This window comes from Numida meleagris, chromosome 3, assembly GCF_002078875.1.
Source record: "Numida meleagris isolate 19003 breed g44 Domestic line chromosome 3, NumMel1.0, whole genome shotgun sequence".
Lineage (NCBI taxonomy): Eukaryota > Metazoa > Chordata > Aves > Galliformes > Numididae > Numida > Numida meleagris.
This window is the reverse complement of record NC_034411.1, coordinates 12,316,865-12,335,765: the sequence shown is the minus strand read 5'-3', so window position 1 is coordinate 12,335,765 and position 18,901 is coordinate 12,316,865. Positions and strand designations below refer to the sequence as shown.

General features: G+C 39.7%; 1 protein-coding gene across 13 annotated transcripts in view; it reads right to left on the bottom strand.

Annotated features, from left to right (window-relative positions):
- TASP1 (taspase 1) overlaps positions 8,706 to 18,901 on the bottom strand; it is a 76,950-nt gene continuing 66,754 nt past the window's right edge. For 12 of the 13 annotated variants that reach the window (XR_002437027.1, XR_002437026.1, XR_002437025.1 and 9 more), the window contains one exon: positions 8,706 to 10,939. Coding sequence is in view for 9 of the 13 variants with exons in the window: in XM_021392207.1 (XP_021247882.1) it covers positions 10,847 to 10,939 (93 nt within the window). In the remaining 4 variants the exon portion in view is untranslated. The remainder of the gene's footprint in view (positions 10,940 to 18,901) is intronic. The other variant, XR_002437028.1, reaches the window with a different exon arrangement.

Below are 18,901 nucleotides of genomic sequence, written 5' to 3'. Positions count from 1 at the left end.
GGGAAAGATTAGTCCTCAAACACATGGCCACAATCATCTCGGGCTGCAGAAGTGTAGAGCATCCTGCAGGAGGCTGGAAATTGTTCTGCAACATCAGGCAGCTGTGAAATCATCAAGGAAACCTACGGCAGTCAAAGCCCAGCAGAAAGCCTGCCTTCCAACACGGGAATGTGGCAGCAGGATGGAGGGAAACTGTTTTCTTATTCTCTTCTCGTCTTTTAGTTCTCAGAAGGAAAGTGTGCTTCCATAGCTTGCCAATGCCTTGACCAGTGCCTTTCTGCTGAGTGTTGTGGCTCCTCCTGCGGTGGCTGTGCCTATACCCAAGCTAAAGCAATCCAACCCATGCCAGAGAGCAGCAACAGAAGGCCCAGAGGTGTTCCCATTTCAGGGCAGAGAAGTCTGGAAGCCATATTGTCCACATCCCACTCTTTAAAGCCTGTACCATGCATAAGTTATACTCATGCCTTTCTGAGAGGCACTTACTGTTTTGCAACAGCGCATAGTCCAACCCAAACTCCCACTGAAGTTCATGGAAGTAATCTATCTTGGGTTATGTCAGCTCTGGCCCAGGCGTCAGTCTCCAAAGGACAATCATAACTGAAGATAAGCAAACAAAGTGCACAGTCTTTTGTTTTGTTTTTCTTCTTTTTAAGTATCATTTTTCATCTGTGTAATTAGAATTGTTCGTTCAGAAATGAGGCTGTATAGTATTGCATGCCGCATGTGACAGCATGAGAAACCAACTGTTTGTATTTATTTAGCTAGTACATTTCTTTTCCCTATTATGGAGGTGGAAAAAAAAAGCCTCTGCCAAAAATGAGAATATTCCCTCTCATCATAAAGATATACTGCTTTCTGATACTCTGAACTTCTGATGTCCCTTAAGGAAGAAAATGCTTTAAAAAAAAAAACAAAGAATAAACCCATACAATGAGGACAGTCTCATTCTTGCTTCAGGACCATAGTATCAGGATATATGTAAGAAGTGTCAGTACTGAAAATACCCACACTTTGATGTCGAGCACCGGATACTTTGTGAGCCTGTTTATACCAAGAACAGTGGAATAAGAAAACATTTTCAAGAAGGAAGGTAATTATTTCTTTGAAGCAGAAACTTGTACGACCCATACAAGGCAAAACTATTTGCTCGTGAGCATGTTTGTAATCTTATTATTTCTAATAGTTCCAGCTTCAGACAACTGCAAGGCAATGAAGCTGCCCCCACGGATGCCAGCCCAGTGCACGTTCTGCAGCTGCTCCAGCACAGCGACAGCCTCGAGCCTGAGACATCCACAGCCACCAGAGATGGCTGAATGGCGCTCGGCATGGGGCTCTAGGTCCTTAACAGCAGAAGGAAATCCGTATCGAACTTTAACCTCCCTAAGCAGCACTTTTGGCAAAAGCCACGACATGGAGGCTTAATGCTGAATATGCATTCCCAGCATCCTAGGGGAGGAAACATGACGAGGATTTAGGTACTAGCACACAACAACCGGCTGATCTCCACCCTCAAGCACTCTAGCAGGATGGAACACGGAGTAGCACGATGCAATGGGACCACGTGCATTAGCTCAACTGCTGAAACCGCGCCCAAAGGGCCGTGTCACTGCGTGCGGTACCGCCCTGCGGCCACGTCAGACATCGCAATGTCCGTGCGTTCTTTTTTTCCTAAGGCGATGTGGTGCCAACAGATGGAGCTGTTCAGAGCAGAGCCTACTCGCTTTGGCAGAGCACGGAGGAAGCAGCGGACAAGCATGGAATTCGAATTATTAAACATAATTAGAGATGAATCATCACCAAGAAGGAGATACACTCTATTTACTACACTAAAGTGAAAAATAAGCTTGTCAACAAAGCTATAGCCCAGGACAGGGAAATCCCAGGGTTTCTCCAGCTCCGTGTGTGAGGATGTTCTCTCCCATGAGACTGGCAGGGCTCATCACACCCTTGTCAAGCAGAGGGTTGGAGCCTCGCAGGCTCTGCTTGCACAGCTTTCGGCACAGCACTGGCTCACCAGGGAGCACACTGGGAGGAAAGAGCTGCTGTCAACCGTTACTGCACTTTTTCTTCCAGGCAAGAAAGACCAAAATCGAATGTCCTTGGCATCCTTATTTGCACATCACAAAGTAAGAACAAGGTCTTGCAGCCTGTCTGCTGTTGAAATATAAACAACCAAAAAACAGAATGATGAGGAAATATAAGCTCTCACTTGAAAGACTTTCTGCTGTTTTGTTGGTTTGGGGTTTTTCAGGGCGTGCAGAATTCATTAGTTATCAGGTAAGGGGAAAAAGCTTGTGTCTTCTTCCCAACCACAGGAAAGATTTCAAAGATTTTGTGGTCTTTCTGTTACCTGCACTCTTTCAAAAAGCCGGTGTATCTACTTTTATACAATGGATACAGAGTTTGTCCTGGCAAAATTATGCCAGAAGTAGATATACCTGAACACTGCCTTGTTCTTAGCAAAAGAATTGCACATGCAACAATGGAGGGGCATCACTGATAGAGAATTTGCCAAGCAGAAAAGCTAAACTTTACCACTTCGGAAAGCAGCTGTGGTTCTTTCATCATTCTCACCAGCTGCCCTGCTGCCAGCGGCCTCCAGGGTTGCATTGGCCTCTTCACACGCTATTCAGTGTAAGACCTGCCATACCATATAATAGATTATTGCCAGTTATGACAAGTCTAGGAAAAAAAAAGGCAAATGAAGTGGTTAAAATCAATTTTTGCACCAACCTAATAAGTTCTTAATCATGAATCAAGCTGTTCTGGAGCACACAATGCCTGGTTCCTTCCAGATTTGTGCCAAGTGAGGCTCACAGCAACCTGCATTTTAGCCCTAACTGGGGAAAAGTTTTATATACTTTATAAAGACTTCCATTTAAGTGAGAAAGCTTAAATTTATTTATCCTCTGTTAATAGCATTGAACTGAGCCAAGGAAGAGAGAAGACAGGAGAGCACAGGACATAAAGATGGGCAATCTTTAGAAGATAGCATGCTGACATAAAAAACCATATTTATGTGAGTATGGTGGCTTGAAAATCTGCACCTAGGATTTCCAAATGAGTAGATAATCACACTTACTAAGCAGCCTGACCACTATTACCGCTAAGAAGTTAAAAACAAAAAAGAAACAAACAAACCTTAAGATGCAGTGTATGGAGAATACTCCTTGACATTTTAAACGGCGGGTTTGAGGCTTTCCTTAGGCACCAAATTATTCTGCTAGACTCCTCTCAGTAACTCAGTGCTAAGAGGGGCAACACTGTCAGAGTGGCAGCAACAGGCTTTAGTACTCTAGTACCAGGGCTGCAAACCGTCTCGCTCTAGCATTCAGAAAGCATCCTGAAGAAACACGTCCTCATGGCAGATATCAGGCAAGGGAGAGTGGTACAATTTATTTTTCAGGGTAAGAAAAACAACAGGTCTTGTTTACTTCATTACCCCTCCAGGAGGGATAAAAGGAAGCCTTCTACATCTTTGTGTGTGTCATTTATGACAACACATAAATGCCTATGACTTTAAGTTTCAAAAAATCAGGAAGTGAAGAATGAAGCCCTTGCTAGGTAGTGCAAGGCCAGCAGGACTAGGAGACATTCTTGCTATCCACAGAAACGTTGCTCACGGGGAGCAGTGAAATGTAAGAGGACCATCCAAGGACAGTCGCCCAACCCAAGACCATTGTTGAGCAGTCCAACCACAGAGTCACCAAAAGCAGAGACAAATGGCTAGAGGGAATAACGACATGCCCTGGGGATAACAAGCAGAGAGACAAGCAGACTCAGAACCCATCTGAACGTGAGCTTATTTTTTTAGAAAATCAGATTGTACATGGTATGGAATTGACAGGATGCTAGGAGACGTGCGAGCTTTTTATGACATGGATGAAAAGCTTATGGTGATTCTTACATGGGTGGTGGTTCTTATGGCCTGACTAAGAAAAATTTTCCACTGAAGTTAGGGCAAAGGTTCACAATAGACAAGATTTACTACTAGCTCTGGAAGCGCCATAGGTGAATCCTAACAGAGGCAAGGATTAAGATCACAGAGTGGGTAGAGTACTGAAAATACACTGACAAAGGACTAGAATTTGAACAGAGTTGAAGATGAAGAGCAGGGACTACTTGAGTGTTGAAAATCCACCCTATTTCTTCAGAGACCTGAACACATTTGTCTGCCACATCCCTGCAGGGCTAGTTCATACAGACACCCCTATCTGGGTTTGTCATCTCCCCAGAAGTAGCAGCATCTTCATTTTAAATGAGTTTCTGTGCCTTTAGATATTTAAAGTGAAAACAATTTTATACTAGCAAAACAAAAAAGGCGTCTTTGTTTCAGAATCAAAAACAATTCCAATAAAATAAATACCAAAGAAAGAAAACAGAATTAGTTCATACCTAAACTTGTAACTCTGAGTCATAATTTGGCCAAGAAAACAATTCAGTTGCTTTCTGCCCCTCACATTTTTTTTTTTTAACAGTGAAACTCCCCCTGGGTTTTTGTTTACCATTTATAGTTGGGACTTTCCTTACTTTGAGTTCTCTTCTAATTTAGGCGACTCCCTCATGTTGGTCAAGATTCCTGAAACTTACCTGAAAATAACTCTTTTGTGTGATGTGCAAAGAGTACACTCAAAAATTATGCTTTTTCTATCCTATTCTTTTCCCCAGGGAATGAAGTGGTTTGCAGCTTTCTAATTGTGACTTTTTTTTCAACTCGTGTATCATAAAGCATTCTCTGCTGTGCCTAGCATTGTTTGTCTTCTGGATAGCTAATTTTCTTTCACAGAAATTACACGACGCATTAATGCACTAAACATGGGATTTGAAACAGTCTTCCTTCCCTCCTCAGACACACACATCGGTGGTTTCAAAGGCCTTTATGTCACCACAGTGACCGTTAATTACCTCAGGACCTGGCATGCTCTTATCTCCCCGCAGGAGTTCACCGCCCTTGGAAAGGACTAGCTTCCAAAATTCAGAAACTATTTCTTCATCGGATTGAGAACTGCACTTCACTAGACTCGATTCCTGCAAAATCAGACAAAGAATGTGATTTTATGAACATGTCAATTTTTTTCCCCAACAAAATTTGCAGTGCGTTGTAGCAGTGAGTCCCCGAGATGGATTGGAACAGAGTATGAGCAATATCCAACAGAAGTACTGATCACACTGAGCATAAAGAGGGGGCAGTTTCACTCTAACTAATCTAACAATAGCCAGAAGGGTTAATCTACCTTCTCGCAGCCCTGTGCTCCTGTTTCCTTGATAACAGACCTACCAAGCCTGCAGCTGCCAGGCCCAAAATGCAGCTCACCGATCCAAGAGAAAACTGAACTACCACAAGAAATAATCATCTGCAAAACTTTAGGAATTGGTCTTGGAGGAAGTTCTAGGTGCTCTGTCTCTCACTTCCCCTTAGCAGGGATAAAAATTCAGATGAAATTAAGAGGCGGAGATCACTTACCAAGCACCATCACCTGCTTGGGAAAATAGGTCTGGCTAGTGAGAATCAGGGAAAAAAACAGCTTCCCTCTGCCTGCTTCCTCCCCACACTCACCTTGTTCCATGTGGAACCTTCCCACAGGCTGCTGCTCCCTTCAGGGAACATGCATCTGCCCCACCGAGGTCTGCCCATGCCTGGAGCACCTCCTCTCCCCTCACACCTTGCTGCTTGGCGCCATTTTGTGCTTCCCTGAGTGTTGCTGAGGGGCTGGGCCTCACCCAAGCTGGCACCCTCGGAACCTTCCGGAAGTGACCCAAAATGGTTAACAGCATTTCCGTTTCGGTGGTAGTACACACAGACTTTACAATCCAGGCTAGTATCATGGTTTATTGGCACTTCACCCTGAATATGGTGGACTTGCCACTGGTAAGCTGGATAAAGCAAACCCAAATCCTTGCTGCTGTACCATGCAGTGTATCCCATACTACTCCAATACCTCTGAAGGGAAGCAAGAACTGTAAAAATTACCACCTTTAGAAAAAATATTTAAACTATAAAATAGTGCTGAAAGTCCTTGGCTAGCAAAGAGCTCCTTCTGGAGCAAAGTTATAGCCTGACTTCAAATTATTTGCAACAGGAAAGTCTGCATGTTGATTCTTCCATCTAATGTCTCAAACTCTGCACACCCACCAGATATTCCCAGATAATCCAGAAAAATAAGCATCAGGCATCCAAACATCTTGCTCAATCTCATTTCAGAAGTCTCCAGTGTTAGCATTAAGGGACTCATAATGTTTGACTCCTCTAAGAGAAACTTCAAAGAGTGATGTCCTGGCTCTGCCAAAGCTGATGGCTGAGCTCCTAGTGACTTCACCAAGGCACGATCTCACTTCAAACATTTGCCTTCACATAGTGCTTTCTGAAAACTGGATATTAACAACTTCAGAAGGCCTTTTGTTTTAAAGAGAGCTGAGGTGGTTTCTTTCTATCTAAGTATGTGGATATTTACACTAATGTGATGGAGTGTAACGCATTGGGCAACATTAGCCTAAATATCTATTACAATATATTGTAGCTGACTGATAGAATCCAAGAGAGGTCGGGAGACAAGCTGCAGGCTCCTCTGTTAGTCCTTCACAGGTTTATACAAACTGGTACTGTTTTCTCTCCAGGCTGGCTGGAGCCCTGCCCCTCCCTCACCCCCAAGGGACTGGTGATCACAATAGCTTTTGGTGTAGGTTGGTTTGTCTCAGGCTTCTCACATAACTGTTTAAGAAGCAAGGTAAAGCAGTTACTTCAAACTCTTTTAGCCTGGAAACTGTGCTTACAGACTCATGCTATCTGTAGTGTTTGAGGAATTCCTGCCTCCCTTGGCCTATTTCTACAAATCTGAAGAGGACTACACATCTGACAGCTACTCGTTGCCCACAGGCCTGCACAGCGTGCATCCTGACGGTTATGAGCAACCCTTGAGACCAGCAGCCAAGATCCAGGAGCCACTTAACCCACCACAACATAGGCGTGCTCTCTTGTGCAGTAATGCATGTCAACACTAGGGTCAGAAGGGTTGGCTAAAAGTACCGCAGCATCTGGAGACAAAGGAGACCGGGCAGCTGGTGCTTCTGTATTAGGATGGGGAACACAGAAGGAAGAGCAGGACCTTACAAGGAACTCTGAACTTAAAAGTTAGTGAAAGAGTGCAGGGCATAGGACATAAAATACATGTACTGCATTGCCATTACACAAGACACTTCTGAGGTAACCGAAAGTATAGTGGTCAAGACACCAAGCCGCAGGAAAGCAAGTCTCACCATAGCTGTTGCTTACGTATTCACCATTGTATCTGGTTTGTTTAGGTGCATGGTCACATGAGAGACATTTATTGGGCTAAACTCACTATTAAGTGATCTAGATAGTTTTTATGGGGATTTATTGCCCAGGTTAGGTGGAAGACGAATGCTGCATCACTACAGGTCCTTAGACAATAAAACCGCTCCTTAACTCACTGCTATCCTGTAATGGAGCAAATGATCAAGCACAGGGCTACTGGAGCAGAACAACCTCCTACAGTTTTCTGTTAAAAAATAAAAAAAAGGAGCACAAAGAAAACAAGTTTTATTAATCAGTGGTGCTACCTATAGACCCACTAGAAATTATGATGGCTGCACCTATTTCACTTCTAATATCATAATACTCAATAGTTTTGGACTCTTTATCCAGACTCTGCTATTAACCTACATTTTAGTTAACAACAGCAGTTACCACAGCTGTGTTAATACCCTTGATATTTTTTAACCATCTTTGCTTCCCCCTCCTTCTTCCACAGCATCTCCCATATCAACCTTTACATAGGGAATGGCTGTAGTTCCAGTGAGCTGGGCTCCCTCTTCCTCTTTGCCAGGCAAATCACTTTCATCTCACACCCTTTCTAGAGATGAATTCATAAGCAGAGAAACATACTCTTTGTACCTACAGAAAACACAAAGTGGAATTCAAATCACCACTAAACTTCACTGTGAGAGGCTATCATAAGCTTTCAGAAGTAAAATTTATTATAACATTAGTGGCGGCACCAACCTGTCTGCTACAAAATAACCAAGGACATGTAATTGTGTGTTTGAGTATAAAATCAAGAGTATTCAAATTGTTTTATTTATATGCATTTCATCTGGTTATCCTTCCTTTATAATTTTAGACAGCTACTGCCACCAACTGTATAATTTCCTCTCAGACTGTATCTGCTTGTGCCAGTGGCAATGGTTACTTGTCACGTACAAGAGTTTACAGATCACTTCATTGCTAAGTGTCTATCCTCACCACTTACTTTTCATTAAGCCCTTTTGAAGTCCAAAATAGACCTGGAAGCAGAATTAGACCTACAATTAAAGTAGCATAAGATCTTTCATTGGCTGGTGGTAGTAGGATGATAGGAAGCTGTGCTCCTGCTTGTCTTCATGATTACTCATACAGAAATAAAAATGTCCTAAGACAGTTTCCTTCTCATGAGTACCGAAGGTAGAAAGTCAGCTCTGTACCTGGTTTGTGCTCCGTACCTTTCTTGCGATTCTCAGGACAAGAATCCTTTTCCTCTAGCCAGACAGAAGGAAAAGTTGGACAATGAAAAGAGACACTGCTCAAGTTCAAACAATAATTCCTGCATAGTTTCATGAAGAAGCCTGGCTTTTTTTCCACAAAAGCTGCTTAGGAAGTAGTTGACTGGCATATTACATAGAAATGAAAGCAAAAGGAAAGCAAAACATACTGATTTTTGAGTTACGATTTTATATATAAATGCATATGTATGAATACACACAAAAATAAAATTCTGAGATAGCATATGGGAAAAAGTCATAAGCTGGTATCCAGGTCTCCATAAAGAGACATTAAGCAAGTAAGTGGAAGAAACAATTTATCAATTTACACATTGTACAAACCCTTCTGCATTCCTTATTACATGAAAGTGAATTTACGCCAATGTTTCTACAAAGGCAATACTGAAAAGCACTTGAATGAAAGCTTAACTCCATCATTTCAACTTCTGCAAAAAAAATGTCATTTTCAAATATGGGTACATACAAACTCACAAGAATTATAACTATTCTTCACACATTATACAGTGCAGATCACCCGCACAATCACGTAATGTTGTATGTTAGAGAAATTTCAGTAGCTCTGACAACTAGACTTTGTTAGAACATTTCTGAAGTGTTGTGCTCTGCACTGCTGAACCTCAACCAGTATAAACCACTACACTTCTTCACTCTATCGGACCAGAATCTGGCTGTACCTCTGAGGATGCAGACGGACACCTCAGCACAAACTACTTTTTAGATAGATGAATTTCACTGTTTGTTTTTGCAACTGAAAAGCTTGTTTCATATTATTTACAAGAATTCATAGAAATATCTTAAACTATAGGACTACACCGATGTCACGATGAAAAAAAACAGACACAAATAAGAACATATCTCAATGTATTATTTAACGTAAGAGTGAAAATGAATTCAGGCTACTAAAAAATGTATTAAGATTTTTATCCATGAGACATTGGTACTACAATCAATGTAACCATTTAATCAGTCAAGTAGGTCTGTTATAGGCAGGCACAACATGACAAAAGAGGATAGTACAATGCCCAATTAAGCGCATACAGTCTGAATATCTATTCATCCACTATTTCTGAAAACAGAATTGTCAAATATCCACCAGGGAAAAAGATGATCTAATTTAGTTTCTCTTTGGCATACTTATCATGATAATGAATTAATTACAAAAGTCTTCTATTGCTGCCAGTGCTGTGAAGAAAAAAGTACTGAATGGGAGATTGTATGTGAGAAGTCACTTTTAGGACACAAGGCGATCTGGCTAACGTATCAGAACCAGTGACAAAAGACAGTTCAGCTGCCAATGCTTCACAAGGCAGACAAGGGTTACACTGTTTTATACTGCAGTTTTGTTGAAGGTGTAAAAAAAATTACAGTAAATTTATGCACAGTACATACATATTACACACAGTTATATAAATACCCATGCTGTGGCTGGACTTTAGGAAGTTGCTTTATCGGTAAGAAAGCTAGTATCAGACCTCCCAACATCCATTCAATACACATTGCACTTCGCATCCAGTAATATGCTCATTTCTGTACCTCTCTTAAAAATAGATTTAAAACAGAAACAAAGAATAATATCGAATCTTTCCATAAACTTTGTTTTCTTATTTACACTGTAATATTCCATTATACATAAAGACTGCATTACGATACATTATCTTCATATAGGATTTTGTAATAGATACAGCTTGAAGCTATTAACATCTTAGTTTGGAAACAGAGATACGACTTATAAGATTATTTAGAACAATTCTAGCCTTAATTTTGCTCTAGTTTGTTTCACTGAAACCATTCTTTGACAAAAAAAAATCCTCCTTATTGGGGAGGAAGAAAACAACCCATGTTTAAACCACCACTGGATTTCCTTAAACCACTGAGAAACTTCAAAACTATAATCATTTTTGCATATTTATATATCCACTTCAAAGGCCTGTTACTTTTAAATTTAGAACATGAATGACAATTGTGACCACATCTTTAAATTATTACTTCGTTTTAACTTTCAGATATTTTTCAAACATAAAACAATGAAAATGTAATCATTAATCATATATAATCTTTGTACAACTGGGAAGAGGTCCTATTTTGTTAGGGAAAAAATGAACACGCACACACTCCCATTCACAGAGTGAGAACAAACTACAGCAGCACTTGTCTCAAGTTATGGAGCGCATGGTGGCAATACAGGGTATAAAGCAAGAGTAGAATTTCCAACATTTGTTAAGACACAAAAAAAAACTTATAGTAGAAAAGGTCATTCACATTCTTTGCAATGAAGTGAGGAATCAGCTGTTCAGCTTTCTGGGCTCTCTAGTCGGCAAACTCCTCCTTCTATTGCGACGGACTGTCCTGCCACCGCTCCAGGAGGAAGTCTTGAAATGTGAGTCTGTGGACAAGTCAAGAGAGCGTTATCAAGTATGATGAGAGGCAAAATTATGCAGGACACAGAGCAAGCTTACAAGTATTGATCAATTCACCTGTTCAATGAATGTAGCCTGATGGACAAATGACAAAGAAACTAGAAAAGCTGCAAACCATTTGGATTCTTTTGTATTTTGTTTGTGTTAGTGTTTAACACCTGAAGAGAATGACCATGACGGAGGTGTAGAAAAGGTAAACTCAGTTCACTGAAAATAGAACAAAGAATTATTCAGCATGAAAACAAAAGAAAAATAACTGTGAAATTCCACACTTTATTAGCCTATTCCTTGGAAGATTCAAAGAAAATTAGTAGAGTATACAGAAGTATGCTTTATAGAAATTCTAGAAAAAAAAAATTGATATTTGTTCTTCAACATCTTCAGCCATGATATAAACATGGCATCTAGTGCACCCTCAGCAAATTTGCAGATGGCACCAAGCTGAGCAGTGCAGTCGATACATTGGAAGGAAGGGAAGCCATCCAGAGGGACCGGGACAGGCTGGAGAAGTGGGCCCATGTGAACCTAATGAGGTTCAACAAGGCCAAATGCAAGGTGCTGCACTTGGGCCAGGGCAATCCCAGGTATTTATACAGACTGGGGAAGATCTCCTTGAGAGCAGCCCTGTGGAGAGGGACTTGGGGGTCCCGGTGGACGAGAAGCTGGACTTGAGCCAGCAGCTGGCAGCCTGGAAGGCCAACTATGCTCCAGGCTGCATTAAAAGAGAGGGCAGCAGGGAGAGGGAGGTGACTGTCCCCCCCCTCTACTCGGCTCTTGCGGGGCCCCATCTGCAGTACTGCGTCCAGGCCTGGGGCCCCCAGCACAAGAAAGACGTGGAGCTCCTGGAACGGGTCCAGAGGAGAGCCACCAAGATGATCAGAGGGCCGGAGAACCTCTCCTATGAGGAAAGGTTGAGGGAACTGGGCTTGTTTAGCTTGGAGAAGAGAAGGCTCCGGGGAGACCCCATTGTGGCCTTCCAATACTTGAAGGGAGTGTATAAACCGGAGGGGGAAAGACTGTATACATGGGTCGATAGTGACAGGACAAGGGGGAATGGTTTTAAACTAAGACGGGAAATTTACGTTTGATGTTGGGAGGAAGTTTTTCACACAGAGGGTGGTGACATGCTGGAACAGGCTGCCCACAGAGGTTGTGGATGCCCCATCCCTGGAGGCATTCAAGGCCAGACTGGATGTGGCTCTGGGCAGCCTGGTCTAGTGGTTGGCAACCCTGCACACAGCAGGGGGGTTGAAACTATATGATCTTTGAGATCCTTTTCAACCCAGGCCATTCTAAGATTCTATGATTCTATGACAGAGATAATCTCACACTTCACAGCATATGGCAGCTGCACTGATGAAAAAAAAAAAAAAAAAAGTAGCCAAAGACCAATTGTGTTTCTGTCAACAGGCATCTTTTCCATGGAGAAAAAGTGCTTTCATTTTCATATGCACTGTTAATTTTGAGCTACAGCAGAGCCATTTTCAGATATATTAGTTGCTTTAATACAGGCCAAAAGCTAAATCAATGTTTAACCAAAGCAGCAAAAAGACTCAGAAGCATGTTTCTACAAACTTTGCAGTTTCCACATTTCAGAGCTGCTGAATGAGTTCTGGTAAAACATAAAAAAGAGCCTTAGCGAAACTCTAAAATGCTGAAAATAGCATTTCCCTGGGTTTGAGGCAGAAAGTGCCACCAGCTCAAGCTATGCTCCAGTCACCCCTCTCACTGAAGGAGGAGCACAAGTTACTCATTTCATCAAGTGATTCATTAACACTCCAACAACTTGATGCTTAAGCAATTATTAATTATTTAATAATAAATTAATTAATTAATTAATATTTAATTAATTAGTAGGGACAAGAAATGACTCCTACTATGATATAAAGCTCACAACATATGTTGCGAGGAATTACCGCTTTCTCTAAGTACAACCAACTATATATTTAAGTTTTTGTATGTATATTATTCCATTTAAAAGATTTAAGTGCTGAAAAATGTATAACATACAATGAGGCAATGGGCTATACGGGGGTTGGACTAAATGATCTTCAGGGACCCACTTCCAACACAAACCATTCTATGATTCTGTGATTTAACAGTCCCACAAATGTAACTTCCATAAACTGAACAGAAAGTTATTTGACGCTGCAATCACAATCCATTGCATCCAAGAGTTTTGTATCTTAGATACAGCTTCTTTCAAATTCCTTTCTTGATAAGGGTATCCTGGTTTCTGCTCTTAGGTGGTCATGTTTTCAGTTAAATTACAGAATGATGTTTAATTAAAAACATGTAAAGGTTTTCACTTTGCTGCTAATCTTTGATCTTTGGCCTTTGTGCTTGATATATGAACATCTTCCTACTTTCAGAAAAATTTTGATTACGACCTTTATTTACCATTTCAAGAAAAAAAGATCCTTTCAGATCCCTAAGCTTCTCTTAAATGTAATTGACAAATTCATTATTTTTGAGATACTTTCTAATAAGATTAAAAAAAAGAGAGAGAAAGAAAGAAAGAAAAACAAATGGAAGAAGGGTATTTTTGATTTTTAAGACCAAAAGACTCATGACATTTTTCCAGGCCTGTGAAAATTTTTGAATGAAAAGTGGGATAGGATGGCAGTGTAGAAGCAGCATTGTTCAAGGGGCACCACAGCAATCTTTCCTCAATGGACGAATGCCACTGATTGTTCAGTGAGATTCTGGAATCAAAGCAAACCCATGGTCCAGTCTAAATCAAGCATCATTTGTAAGTGAGATTGCTTACACAGTGATCTGTCAGAATTATTAGCAGACCACAGCATCAGAACAATAAAAAGCACAGAGGCACAAAGACGATGTCAAGAGGCATACGGGAGAAAACTCACAACCAAAACAGAAGAAATATTAGTACTACAGTTACTATCATAAATCTTCTAATTAATTTTTTCCATTATAACTACAACAGACCTTGCTTTATTTGTGTAAATTAGCTTTCTCACCAAAATTATCAATTAATTTTTTGCATAGGCTTGACTTAACCCACAAGCCAAAGTTAAATGCCTAGTAAACAACTCACTAGAAATGTGAGACTTCATTCAAACCACAGATCAGGCAATTTTTAAAAGTTAGCTATGTGCAATATACCAGCAAGATCTTGAGCAAGAAAAGGAAAAAAAAAGACCAAGAGAGGAAAAATAGATACTTAATGTCTACCAATATATTATCAAATATCTATGTTTAAATAGATCTGCAAAGCATGTTTCCTGTACAAAAACATCTTTTCATTAAAAAAAAGTTATCTATCTATAAAAAGGCCAAAACGAAAAAACTAACACCATTAGTAGCATATGTACATTTTCATTTACAGAAACATCCAAACCACATAACAAAGACTTTCTTAAAGCCTTTAATTGCATGGTTTATTTGCATACTTTGTATGACAGAGCAAAAGGATACTGTTTACACTGACTTTTTACTTTCACTAGTGTCTGCCTTATGTAGAACAAAATCCACACAGATAGGAGATTACAGTATTTAAAATTCGTTAATTAATAAGTAGTATCAAAGGATAATATTGACATGTCAAGACAACTTCAGACGAACTTCCAAGTGCATTCTTACAATTATATGTCCTTTGTTCCTAGCCATAAGAATGAACTAGAGTAAATAAAAATAAACTTCAAAGAACATTGAAGACATTTAAAATGCAACCACAGAATTTATTTGTAACGTTTGTTACATTTCTATACCCCCAACATCATATTTTACATTAAGTCCAGATTGCACAATGGATTAGACTGAGACTGAAAATATAAAAATATTTTTAAAAAAACAAGAACAAGAAAGAAACAAAAAAGAGAAACACTGGAAAGCTTTTGATTGAATTTGATTAATCCATCAGCTTTACAATCTGAATGAGTCCACATCTGGAGGAAATTGAACAGAAATAAGAAAATTTTTTTTCCAGAATTAATCCTCCAGTGAGCTTCAAGGAAGCCTCTCCTGGAGGAAACAAGAGTGTGCTGAGGAAAGGTAGATCAAGAATGACAAGGCTATCCAGATCTTTGGTTCCACAAATAGAAATTTTACTGTCCCCAAGAAAATGTTTTGATTTGTTTCCCTAGGAAGAAGCGAGGTTGGTGAGGGCCTTGTAGAAGCAGAGAAGACAAATGCTAGATTAAGTACTTGATTTTGATTTTTTCCCCCCCACCTATATAGCACAACCAATCTAACAAGCCTTCTGATACCAGTTCCTGCTATGTGTGTACTTGCCATCAAAAAACTAAATAAAACAAAAATTAGTCCCTCTTTCACATCTAACTAAAACAAAGTGGTGGAGCAACTAACTTCCCCAGCCCTGCTTCTACAGACACTGCCTGCTGAAAGTTACTGTCTCTCAGTTTCTTTTGATGTACACCGGAAAGCTTCCCACTGCCCTGGAAGTCCAAAACTAATCAGTCATCCTGCCTTGGAATAAGTGCTAACTGCTACAGGGACAATATATGATTTCATCTTTTCATCAAGAACATTTGATCAATTTTTTAAGTTACGTATTTTTTGTATAACTTTTTTAAAATACTGCAAGTTGTGCCAAGACTTCCTTTACTTCATGTCTCTCAAATAAAGTTTCTGAAACAAATTTGAGGCCAACTAATATCAAAAACTTTTCTCCTTTTGTGGTTAAAAACCTAGTTTTCTCCTTTTATTCATATTGAAGTATTAGTTTGTCACAACAGCTTCATTTTTTTTCATTAAAAGCATACATACAGTGTAGAATTAATACATAAGCCAAAAGACAGACAACTCTGCATGAGAAAACTGATGGCAATCAAATGCTGCCAAGAGAACAGAGTACAACTACCAGATGGCAGCACATTCAGTTCTTAAGCAAGTCAAGGGAGTACTTCATGTGTTTAGTTTTCTTATTACATGCTCAGGATGTGCTTTAGATGGAATAATTTATAAAAGAAACTTTTTCCATTCATTACACTATTGCGATGAAATATAATGAAACAGAGACTGAGGACGTCATGTATGAGAGCTGGTCCAAAAGTAATGCCTCGTATTTTATTATGATGGCCCACAACGTCAGAGGTGAATGTTGGTGGGATGGCAGTAGAGGGTGAACCTTCCCACCAATATCCTGCTACGTGTTGTTGCTGTGCAACAGATGGCAGCAGAGGAGCAGTCTGACAGAATGGCATCTGAGAGAATGGCGCCTGACAGGGAAGCATGTATGAAGCAAAGGCGTGGAAGTGAATTCCTCCATGCAGATAAAACGGCACCCATTGACATTCATCAATGCTTGCTGAATGTTTATGGAGAGCAAACAGTGAATGTGAGCACAGTGAGGCGGTGGGTGGTGCATTTCAGCAGCAGTGACAGCAACAGTGGGGGATCACTTCTGCTAGCGCAGATTTTTACAAGCATGGCATGAAGGCTCTTGTTCATAGCTGGCAAAAATGCAGAGCTCATGGTGGCATCTATGCTGAAAAATAGAGTCTTGTAGCTGAGCATCTGCTCTATTAAATAGTGCTATTGAGCTCTTTGTGTCCGTCGTAGTTTCCAGGGAAATACATAGGAGGCATTACTTTCAGAGCAACCTACATACTTAATTAAATCACTTTCTATCACTTTACTCCTTAAACAAAAGGAATACCAAATCCATATACTGTTAAGAAACTCAGAATCACTCCTAGGTCTACACACAGATTGTTTAGAAAGCCTGCAGTCTTCCAAGCTCAGTTTCATTCCATGGGTCAAATGTATTATTTCACACAATTTGTGCATCTATCAACTTCAGTATGATGCCTTAGAAAACAATGACATTTTAAGAAAGTTGAAAACTAAAGCATTTTAACCTCTTATACAATTAATACACATATTTTATCTAAAGCTATGAACCAAACTTAGTCCTCTAATCAGCTCACAAACTCCCAGCTATTATAGAGATATTCTGAAATACTGCTAATATAGTTTAAAATGTGATTTTTACTGATCTGAATGGCAGGTGCTAAGTCAGGTTATTCTAATTATATTTGCATACCCAGATATATAAAATCATCTACTCAGCTCCGTCCTAAGATATGATAGCCAAATATGAGGAAAGTTCCAGAACTTCTGGCTTTATGAAAGAACTCAACCAAAAAAACTGAACTTATCTTCCCATCTCAAAGCCTGTAACTTCCATGATGCTCCACAAGTCTAATATTTTAACTGGTATCTCAGTACTGAAGGTTATTTCCAACAAGTATAAATATCTTATTTTTATGAGAGAACTGAATGTTTTGCTGTATGTGAAGAGTTATTTTCAAGTAAGATTCTCTGAATGATTCCCCTGTCTCCAGACAAGAGTGAAGATTAAAGGAAAAAAAAAAGAAGTATAACAGTGACATATACTTTTCCTCTCTCATAAAGTTAAAAGACTGTCTCTGTAGCCTGAAATGAATGACTAAATTTTTTGAATTAGTTTTTCTGTTAACTAACCAGACTTGTTAATTTTTTCCACTAATTTTCAAATTAGAATTTGGATTCTTCAAATATGTATTTCTTCACCCAAAGAGCACTGGCTGGCTGCCCTTCTCCACAAAAAGGGCTCTCAGAAACCTTTTATTCACAAAGTAAAATACAGATGCTCATTATCAGAAAACTCAACAACAAACACTACAGTCAGTGTTTGTCATATGTATTATTTTAAACATAGAGGAAAATAATTTTGCCAATCTTTACAGAGTTAATGAAGTTGAGTAAATCTGATTAAAACATCTAATCTCAACAGGAAGAGTGAATTGGAAATGATCTCCCTGTCCACTACATTTCTTCACATTGGAATGTGAAATTAGCTGTCAAAGTTTCTTTTGCATATTACAACCACAACTTCGGTGTACAGAGGAGTTGTTGCTGATGGGTGTTTTCAAAGACAGCAACATACAATACTCTTCACTACTGTTCCCCTCATCTTGCAAACCAACTTGAATTTGGTTCACTAGAAAACTGAAAGAATGGCATATATAGTCTCGAAGTATGAAAACCTGCAATAATATAAAGCTTAGTAATTCACGAACTGAATCATGAACTGTGCCAGAGATTTAAACTGGCAAGTGAATCTGGATTACATTCGGTATCACATCTAGATTTTTAGAAATTAGTCGTCTTGGTCATCTGGCTATTAGAAAAAGTAAAATTTATAAAGCTGAATTACAATAATATCTCAAGATTATTGCAGCATTTGTAATAATAGCAAAAGTCAACAGCATTTATACACAGGTCATATATTAAAACGTATCTCTACTAAGAACCATACAGAGCTGACAAATTATTTCAAGTATAGATAGCACAGGACCAAAACTGCACACTGTTGGTATTAACATTAGATTTTTCACTCAAAGAAGGCACCTGGTCTTAAAACACTACTGAACACACAGCAAGGAAGTCCCTGCTTTCAAGTAAAAGTATAATTCACCACCAGCTATTCTAAATCACTAAGATAATACAAAAATTGCGGGGGGGGGGTCCAGAAAAATACAAGTTCTCTCGCACATCCCAGCCCCTTTTACTTTTTCCACACAAAATGCTGTGAGCTCCAAGTGAGCAAATACTCTGAAGACTCTGCCTGAGCTAAAAGGGCTTCTGCTTGACTATGCAAAAATGTACAGTGACAAATGAAATGAAGACTGTCTACCACCAACCAGAATTTTCAAGAGATACAGTTTATACATGCACATACATTGCAGGCATACATTTGCACTGTTATCTGAGATTGAGGAACCTCTTCTCCTTTGCAGCATCCCCAGCTGGGCTTAGCAGACAAAGAACAAGTAGATACAGAGACTGCAACTCAGAGAAGTCTATCAGCTCATAATCTATCCTTTCCTTCCCGTTCTGCATTTACATCTCAAATCACAGTATTGTGAATTCAAGGAGTACTCTATTTCCCCTCATTA